At 29.1% G+C, this 10,360-nt stretch overlaps 1 protein-coding gene across 4 annotated transcripts; it reads left to right on the top strand.

Annotated features, from left to right (window-relative positions):
* The first annotated feature begins 2,831 nt into the window (after window positions 1–2,831).
* Window positions 2,832–6,705, top strand: LOC145093698 (uncharacterized). Of its 4 annotated transcripts, none has more exons than XM_079031916.1 (10): window positions 2,832–3,092; window positions 3,368–3,558; window positions 3,675–3,735; window positions 3,831–3,885; window positions 4,071–4,213; window positions 4,321–4,439; window positions 4,634–4,759; window positions 4,924–5,017; window positions 5,390–5,544; window positions 6,285–6,705. In XM_079031916.1, the coding sequence occupies exons 1-10, from the start codon at window positions 2,894–2,896 to the stop codon at window positions 6,342–6,344; spliced, it is 1,203 nt and encodes a 400-aa protein (XP_078888042.1). In that variant the 5' UTR covers window positions 2,832–2,893; the 3' UTR covers window positions 6,345–6,705. The 4 variants fall into 4 exon arrangements, with proteins under 4 accessions (XP_078888042.1, XP_078888044.1, XP_078888045.1 ...); XM_079031918.1 differs by having other exon boundaries at window positions 2,833–3,092; window positions 3,831–3,879; XM_079031919.1 differs by lacking the exons at window positions 5,390–5,544; window positions 6,285–6,705 and adding an exon at window positions 5,193–5,305 and having other exon boundaries at window positions 2,833–3,092.
* The last annotated feature ends 3,655 nt before the right edge of the window (window positions 6,706–10,360 follow it).

Raw genomic sequence — 10,360 nt, 5'->3', positions numbered from 1 at the left:
CCTAAACATATAACAAAACTAAAATATGGCAGTTTTCCGAAAATACCCCAAGGGCTAAAATTGTCCTAGTTTCTGGATTATCCAACATATTCCTCCTAATTCAGACATTGCATCATCTTGACTCCTAAGCATCATCTTCTTATCTTCAAACATGACTTTTCCCAATGATTTACTCAACTTTTCTTTCTTTCCAATAATATACCCTTTGACATATACCAAACAACAATCTGATGCACCTTTAATGTTCTTCAAAATGTGATTTATTACCTCTAAAAAATCTTGGTCTTCTTTACAACTATAAGAGTGTTTCTCGGTATAACATGAATTCTATCATCTTTTGTCTTATTTCATTTCTTTTTTATAGCAGTTGGCTTTTAAACATTATTTTTTTCCAGTTGCATCGGTTATTTGGTTGGTTTAGCAATTTTTTGGTTCTCTTATTTTTTTTCGTTTTCCTATAATAGCAACATACTTTCAACAGTATGGTTGGTGGGGAATCATACCTGATAGGGAAGAAATTTGGTTTTTTTTCATGTAATGAAAACGTACTTTCATCCATTTATATATAAATAAGATATTAATAAATTTAAAATTCAAACTTTGTTTAAACGCAAGTACTTAAAAAAATTTGTAATTTGAAAATTTTAGGTTCAGGAAGTTTAGTAGAATTGTGATTGGAATTGTTTGCTAGATCTACAATGGGGTCATTATGTAATTTTTTTAACATAGGGACTGTTTTGAAAATTTTAGTTTACGCAAATGTTGTTTTGTCAATTAAATAACATAGGGACCAAATTTAACTTAATTTATTAAGAAAATGGCTGTTTTGTAAATTTAGTAACACACGGGCTATTCTTTCAATTGATTAACATAGGGAACATTTATGTATTTGTTAGCAACGTACTATAAAATAAATTAGTATTTTAGGGTAGAATGGTTAAAAGTTAACTAAAATTGTAACATATGGGTTGTTTTATAACACATGGGTTGTTTTGTAAATTTAATAACACCGAAGCTGTTATGTCAATTGACTAACATAGGGAGAAATTATGTAATTCTTACTAATATACTATGAAATACATTAGTATTTTAGTGTAGAATGGTTAAAAGTTAATTATTTTTTTTCTGTATGTTGGTAGTACATCAACGAGTTTGAGTTTTCAATCATTTGGAAAGTCTTATCTGTTGTAACCATTCTATAAAACAGCCTATTATTACTAAATAAATTCATCAACGCATATAATATTTTTTAGAAATATCATTTTTTTATACATATAAAAAATTTTATAATTTTTTTTGAAACCACAAGTAAAAACTTAAAAGGTCCATCGAAATTGTACATATGTAATCAATGAATTTAAAATTTGATTAGGTTTAGTTTTATCCATTGTATATTATCAATATTTTTTAAATAATAGAGAGCCAATTGCATCATATACAAAACAAACTTTATAAATAATACAATATAAGTTTTCTATTTAACATTAATACCCGTGGGTTTCACAGGTTTTTACATAGTTATATTAACATGACATTCCCAAGTATGATAAATTCTTGTGAAAAAGAAATTAAGTTTTTGGAGTTATTCAACATATTTATAAATTGTTTGTTGATTCGACAAACAATTGTAAGTTTTAAAAGACACTTTATCTAAACAAAGTCTTAGTTTAAAATATTTTCATCTACAAGGTGGGAAAATAAAACAATAGTAACTCAAGCTCTAAAAATAATAGAAGCTTTATATAAACTTGTTGATGAAAATACAAATATAAATATCAAAAGTGAAGTTGCTTGTCTAGCAGAATATGAACTTGACAGATTTGACTTTGTTAACAACTTTAAGTTTTGAATTTAACGGTAACAAATATACTTAATAATATTTTTATAAGAATTTTTTTACGGGGTTTCACTTTAATTTTCGCACAAACCCTTCAAAATGTCAGGTCAACCCTGATTGAATGTAACTTTTTTTAAGTTTTATTATGCTATGTTTTGCCTTACATGTTTTTTATGGCTCCATAGACAATGACCATTAAGTGGTTGTTTTTGCAAACAAGATTACCTTTAAATTAATTAAAATGTTTTTGCATACAAAATTACCTTTAAAATAACCAAAATACTGCTACAAAAACATCAACCAAAATACCATTATACCAAAAAAAAACCCAAAAAACAAAATGACCATTACAATACTAACTGCTACTACATTCAATACTTGAAGAAAATAAAAACTGAAATTAAAACCGAAGTACGTATTCATAATAACGTGTATATTTTAACTTCAATGACCGCAAGTTGAAAAGCTTCTTCAATTCTATTTTTTTTTACCTAAACAAGTTGCGAATTTTTTTTCATGGTCTAAGGTACATTGGTGGTTCAACCCATCCAATGAATGAACACTTGAATCCAAATTTTGAGCCCCAAAACCTTCAACCTAGATTGTTGTCCGTCTACGATGTCAATATTTGAACTTATCACCACAAAAAACAAAGCCACCAACGTCGTCTTCGTGTTCTTTCAGAACCGTTAGAAAAGAAAGGGGGAAGATAGAGAGAACACAAGTCAGGAAATAGGCTTTTTAAATAAGTCAAGGTGAAATAGCAACGTTGTTATTATTATTATTATTTTAATGATTTTACCCTCAAATGGTGTGCACGAAGACAATTAACGACATGTTTTTTGATGTTGTCTGACGGAAGGACCATTTCGGCAATATTGACACAAAAAACACCGAGTTTGTCCATTGTTTTGAATGTGGACTGGAAACGCCTATTTCCTCATACCACATGAACCATTTATGTAATTTTGTCAATAATAAGATTGATTTGAAATTTATTGACGTAACGCGAACATCACTGCCACTACTGCATCTGTTACTCCAAAACCGTCTGCAATGGAGGAACAACGGCAACCGTCTTCGCCTGAAATGGCTAAGTTCCAACTGAAAGATACCATTGAAGCTCTGCTGAAGTTGACGCTTACTTTATCCATCGAAGAATCCATGGATTTAGGTTTATCGAAGGAATTTTGCTCTAATCTCCTCAAGGACGACGAAGACGATAGCACTTACCCCGCTTCAACATCAAATCCAGGTATCCATCCCAAACTTTACTCACCAGTTCCATTTCCGCGACTTCGTTTTCGTTTTCCACAATTTTCCAAACTTCCTTTGATTTGAAGTACTTTCCTTCCTAAAAAAACCGGTATTTCCCCCCCTTTGAGTGTCTGCTAAGGCTTCCATGCAGAATTTGAGATAAATGGCTTTCATCAATTGCGTTTAGTTTCAATTCAATTATTTTGGAATTAGACGAATGTTGGAGTTCGATAGTTATCAGTTAGCCTGCTAATCGGCTGAAACTTGTTGCAGATCTGTCGGAAGGTGTTCCTCTATACCCCTTATACAAGCACTTAGCATCAGCTTTGTGCAAGTCAATATCCAATGGGGCTGTTCATAGTATCAAAGCCAGTATTCCCTTGATACATGAAGATTCTTCCATGAAACAGAAAGAACACGAGTGGAACAAGATTATCCTGGAAAAAGGATCTGATCTAGTTAATGTATGTTCTCCTCTGTAACATCATTCAGTTCATATCATCACAGTTATTCTCTAACAGAAGCTTCCATTTCTTCTTTCCTTCATCTTTACCGGGTTATAATTTCATCTCACAATCAGATGCTGGAGACTGTGGAGTTTGGACTTCATGTTCAGGAGCCCTTTTTCTCACAAATCAAAGGTCCTAGCATAACTCCATAACATTTGATTCTGTTTTCTATTATTGTACTCAATCTGGTAAAAAGCTTATCTCTCAAACTGTTTACATACTTGTAGATGGGAAGAAAACAATTGAAGGAAGGTGTGCTGGTGGTGACTACAACCGGTATATGTAAAAATGTTATTAACATATGTAAATATATTGTTCATTTTGATGAACTAATATGCAGATTTATATGTAATCTATTTCAGGTTTAAGTTTTGTTTCGAAAAAACCTATAATTGTGTTATTGGGTTAATTAATAACCCTTTACTAATAATTGCTTCTCTCAATTCCTGATGGGTTTTAATTATCAGTATTGAATCAGGATCTTTGGTTCTCTTCAACAAATGTTTGTTGCTTCAAGTTCATGATGTTCATTGCTATGGTTCATTTTCTGACATGTTAGCAACTGAGGATCTTGCTAAAGTTCTACCAGGTGTAGAAACTGTTGAAGAAGGTAATTATCTCTGATTTGTTAATATCTGCATTGTTTCTATGACCTAATAACTATATCAATAGCAGCTAAATGTCTTGACAATGACAATAATTACCATGTGATTTCAGGGGTAGAAATTTATAGGAGGTTTTATTCTGAAGAAAAGGAAAGGGCAAATGGTGTTCTTGCAATATTTCTTACAAAACCGATATCACAGCTTTATGATTATTTGGCAGCTATTCTTGAGGTTAGTTGCTTCAAGTCTTATAATTTTCAATCATACACAAACATCTTGCTACTGGTTTATTTTACTTAATACAGAAAGAATGATTTAGTAGAGAAAAATCTAGGGAAATGAAACTTCCCTTATTAAGTCCTAATAAATGGTTTCCTTGGATTTATAAATTCTACTCATTTTGTAATTTCTAATATTTGATGTAGGCATTGCATTACGAAGGTGTTACGAGGCTTTTGGGCATTTCACACACTGTAGGAACAATTCCGGATGCACTTCCCCTTCCAAGATCTTCCTTGCTCTCTGCTTTTTCAACACCACATAATCCAAATGTATGATAACTACTTGTGATAGTGACGTTCTTTTTGGCCTCATTTTTTATGTAGGACATATAATTATATATACATCTAATGTGATTATTTGTTATTATTCATATATCCATGAAATCCACTCGATCTCTTCTTTGTGACAACTTGATTTCCTCTTTGGTTTTGAGGTTAAAACTTCGATTTTGAGTGATGGAGCTAGGGCTTTGGCTAAGCATGTAAACAGAAGCAATGGAAAATTTTGGGGTTCCTTCGCCGGAAATGGTTGGTATTTACGTTTTTACCCTTTTGGGCGTGTATTCTTCTTCCCTTTCAATCTATGAATATTTTGTTTATTTATTTATTTTACTTTTCAAGTTGATGTCTTTGAGTTGAGGCCATGTTTATTAGACACGACTCGATTTGATAGGATTGACTCAACAAGTTATTTTGGTGTCAGCTTCGATGATGAGGGTATTCATGTCTTTTACACAGACGAGAGATGGAGAGAATGTTGGGTTTTTCAATTTCCATTTTAGAAATTTTAAAAGCTTTTGAAAACCGTAAAATCACTTTTTTTAATTTACATATAATTTCAAAAGAAGATATTTTTTTTGAAAAGTGAATGCACTCTTCCCTCGTTTTCATCGTGTTCAGAGTCTCAAAAGAATATGCTTGCCTCAAATGTAATCAATCACTTGGTGGCCCATTGTTGTTGGATAAATGCGCATATTGTTCCACCACATGGGCCCGTTTTTGAGATCCGAGTTCATGATGGTTATGGTGCTCGATGGGCCTTAAACCCGCCCAAGGTATCATCACACAACCCTTTCCAAATTCTTTCTGTTTCCCATTTATCACCAAAATATTTTTCACTAGGGTTTTTTCATATAGAAAATTATATAAATCATCCATGTTGAGATATCATTGAAATTACTGATACCAGATAAGGTTTTTTCATATAGTAACTTAACGACAAGCTGTTAAATCCATATAAAATGATAACTTTCAGTCCAGCTGTAAAATTACAAATTTACTTTTATCAAATTCATCTTCTTCGTCAATGTCGTCGACTCCCTAGGATGTAATTAACTAATTTTTGGGGGATATGCCTTGTAATATTACTATTTATCAAATACTTAATATTTTTCAACCATTTAATTATCTATTGTGGTATTATATTTTATCCATGTACTTAAATCACATTTTCATTTTCTTTTGTTTTATTATATTTTATATTTAAATATTAGAAATAAAATAAATATTGTAATAGCCTTTTATGTGGGGTGCATAAAAGGCTTCAAATAGATGATGATGAGTACTAAAAGGTTTTAAAAAAGCTTATACATTTGAAATGATTTATAAAATATGTCTGCTATAGTGGAACATGATGTAATAAAATGAATAAGCTCTATGATAGGTCAAACCAAATGGATTTAACGATTGATTGTTAAATAATACGATATAAATTTTTTTTGGGACTATATCCATAATTTTTGTTATAGTACAAGCACCATTATTTATAAAATCTACTCTTAAATTAATTTTGTAGTTCATTGGATTTCTTGAGCCATACATGGAGGATGGTCATGCAAGGGGATGGAAACATTAATATTTAATACATCCATTCAAAAAATTGACAAATGGTTGTCATCGTGATAGTAATGGATCAATTAAGGACGGCAATATTATATTTAATATTCTTTTTAGCCAACTTAATTAATTACATTTTACGTTTTTGGGGACAATTTCATAAGATTCTCCAAAAGCCAAATGGAAGTATACATACAATGACTAACAAGTCAATATACGTAATCCTAATGAAGACTTCTATTTTGATTTTAGGGAACCCAAAACATTGGTCATTTCAGTTTCTTATGTACCTTGATTTAGATTTTTGCATTTTTTTTTTCTATTTATAAACCTTTGTTTTATAGAATTTTATGTACATTATATTCTGTTTGCGTGTATTATTATTATCCCCCAAAATTGTCTTTCATATTAGCTAAATTATTAAAAGATTAAAAGATGATATGATTCTTGAAAATAAACCAAATTCCATAATTTTTTTGTTGGTTAATGACTTGCAACAAGTGTATACATTTAATCATTAAAGTTTTTATTTATTTTATTATTATTATTTTTTTCCAATACCTTCTACCACTAAATCTTTTTACATTGTTTATAGACAAAATTACAAAAACAATTATTGTGATTTATCAAAAGTCACAAACTCAGTCTCTGCTAATTTTTTTTAACGAATATGGTTCTTGTGGTTTTCAAAATTTGCACGAATGACCATTTTTGCTGACACCATTATTGTTCATCTGCTAGTGTAAGCGTATTTTGGTATTTTAAAGTAGCAGAGACTAAGTTTGTGACCACCAGTAAACTATAGAGACCATTTACGTAATTTTTTTTTTTTTTGTATTTTATGTTTATGAGTTTGTGTCTTTTCCACAACTTTACTTTTTAAAATATCATTTTGAACTTTAAAAAATATTATTTTCATCCATTTATTTTCAAAATTTTCGTGTTTAACGCAGTATTATATATAATTCGATTTTCATTAATAATTTCCGTTTGTTAACCTAAAAAAAACTATTTTTAAGTGTTTATTTTTATATATTTGTCGGTATAATTCAAGGTGGTCAATGTTTCAACTTTAATTTAGAATTTTCTTCCGTTGACTTTTTTTTTAAAATTAAATGTTTTTTTATTTTTTAAATTTTTTTATAAAGTTGTATGTTTAAATTTGAGTTTGTCTACGCTTCGACGTAGTTTTTTTTGTTTAAGTTTATGTATGTTTCCCACGTATGAGACCAGTCACATATAATAACTTTTGTTTGTTAATTAAAAAAACGTATTATATTCGAGTTTGTTTATGTTACGATGTATGTTAAAAAAATATTATATCGAAACATAGACAAACTCGAATATAATACTATTTTTAAAATTAACAAACGAAAGTTATTATATGTGACCCACCTCATATGTAAGAAACGTACGTAAAGTTAAATACAAAAAATATATAGAAAAACTACTTTGAAAGATAGACAAACTTGAATTTAAATCGACAATTTTATAAATAAACCATATAATTTTAAAAAAATAGCGAAAGAAAGTTCTAAATTAAAGTCGAAACGTTGACCACCTTTAATTATACCGACAAATATATCAAAATAAACACGAAAAAATAGTTTTTTTTAGGTTAACGAACAGAAGTTATTAATAAAAATCAAATTATATATAATACGTGGTTAAACACGAAAATTTAGAAAATAGAGGAATGAAAGTAATATTTTTCAAAGTTTAAAGTGATATTTTAAAAAGTAAAGGGGTAGAAAAAACACAAACTCATAAATATAAAATGTAGAAAACATTACATAAATGGTCCCTATGGCTTACCCTTAGTCACAAACTCAGTCTCTCTTACTTGAAAAGACAAAAATACCCTCACAATAATGGATGAACAGTAACGACGTAAACAAAAAAGGTCATTCATACAAGTTTTGAAAACCACATGGAGTGTATTCGTCAAAAAAATAACAAAGACTGAGTTTGAGACTTTTGGTAAACCATAAGGACCGATTTTATAATTTTTTCTTGTTTATAAAATACAATTATGATCCACTAGATTTCTCTTAAACATTTAGTTTCTAATAATTTGTTTACATATTTAGTCACTAATTTTTTATATATATACTCAGCGACTAATCTATTTTTTATTTTGTACATATTTTACCACTTATCTTAAACAATATAAATATGTATTATTACACAATATTAATATGAACAAACATTTATATAAAAGATATATTTTCTACACATTGTAAGAATGTTTTTCTAGATGTAGCTTTTTAAAAAAAAAAATCAAGGTTTTTATTGCTATATCATAAAATATAAATTCTTTGATTGGTTAAAAAGAAAAATAATTCGAAACTATAATAACTTTAATAGAACTAAAATTGTATGTTTTCTTAAAAAAAAAGTTTTAATGGTTAAATTAGAAAAATATTTTTCGAATGGTTAAAACAGAAATGAAAACCAAAATACAATGAATTTTTTTTTTAAAAATTGTTTTCTTTATTATTTTTTTTTGTGGGATTTGGCCTAGAAAGCAAGTATTTAATTAATGATTTTTTTTCCATAAAAACCAATGTAGTTTGGAATGTTTTGGCTTGACCATACATAAAATATTTTTTCTAAATGCTTGTTTAAAACTTCTATAACTATTTATAAGAGTTTTCCCAGTAACTTTGCTTCGTGACAAAACATTAACTATATAAAAACTTTTATAGTTTGATTTTTTTTTTTCATTTTAATTGTCCGAAAATATTTTTATTATTTAACAAGCGACACACTGATGTTTTTTAAACAACCATTATATCTGTATCAAACAGTTTCCCAATTTTTTATTAGTCAATGATAATTTTTTTTGATTTATCATAATAAGTTAATACATCTTAGTTATTATCATACAACGAACGAGAAGGCAGACGAGAATAAGTTGCGTCGCTATGTATTTTTGAAAAATAAAGCCAAATCTTTTGAAGATTATATCTATGCATATAAGAGATATAACACTGCTATGAAAAAATATTCGGAACTATAATAACTTTAATAGAACTAAAATTGTATGTCGTCTTAAAAAAAATTTAATGGTTAAATTAGAAAAATATTTTTCGAATGGTTAAACCAGAAATGAAAAACAAAATACAATGATTTTTTTTTAAATTTGTTCTTTATTTATTTTTTTTGGGATTTGGCCTAGAAAACAAGTATTTAATTAATGAATTTTTTCCTATAAAAACCAATGTAGTTTGGAATGTTTTGGCTTGACCATACAAAAAATTATTTCTAAATGCTTGTTTAAAACTTCTATAACTGTTTATAAAAGTTTTCACGGTAACTTTGCTTCATGACAAAACATTAAGTGTATAAAAACTTTTATAGTTTGATTTTTTTTTTCATTTTAACTGTCCGAAAATATTTTTATTATTTAACAAGCGACACACTGATGTTTTCTAAACAATCATTATATCTGTATCAAACACTTTCCCAATTTTTTTTATTAGTCAATGACAAATGTTTTGATTTATCACAATAAGTTAATACATCTTGGTTATCATCATACAACGAACGAGAAGACAGACGAGAATAAGTTGCGTCGCTATGCATTTTTGAAAGATAAAGCCAAATCTTTTGAAAATTATATCTATGGATATAAGAGATATAACATTGGTATGCATGATTCGTTGTACTCTACTAAGAAGCTTCACCGCATCCGGCGCAAGGAAACAAAATATATCAAATGCAAATTGTATGAACGCGTATTGATTTTCCATGCATGGTTTCTTATGTTTGGCGACCTTGCATGTAGCAGCTTTTAATGCAGCCTGTCCCGCCGTAAAACCTCGTCTCTCAAGCTTACGAGAGGGGATACCCCTGTAAGGTCCACATATGCGTGTGTCCCTCCAACCCATCCGAAAATCAAAACGTCAGCCGGTCTAAATGCTGACCTTCCTTCTGTCTTGTAAGTTAGAAAATTCACAGGAGCCTCTTTCTTGGCGGAAACTACGACACACTTAAATATGTTGACCAAAACATCCCTAACCGTATTGTGCC

The sequence above is a fragment of the Lactuca serriola genome, chromosome 3 (genome assembly GCF_051521515.1).
Source record: "Lactuca serriola cultivar US96UC23 chromosome 3, Lser_US96UC23_V15, whole genome shotgun sequence".
Taxonomy (NCBI): Eukaryota; Viridiplantae; Streptophyta; class Magnoliopsida; order Asterales; family Asteraceae; genus Lactuca; species Lactuca serriola.
Note: the sequence above shows the minus strand (reverse complement) of the source record. Positions and strands in the feature narration are given on the sequence as shown.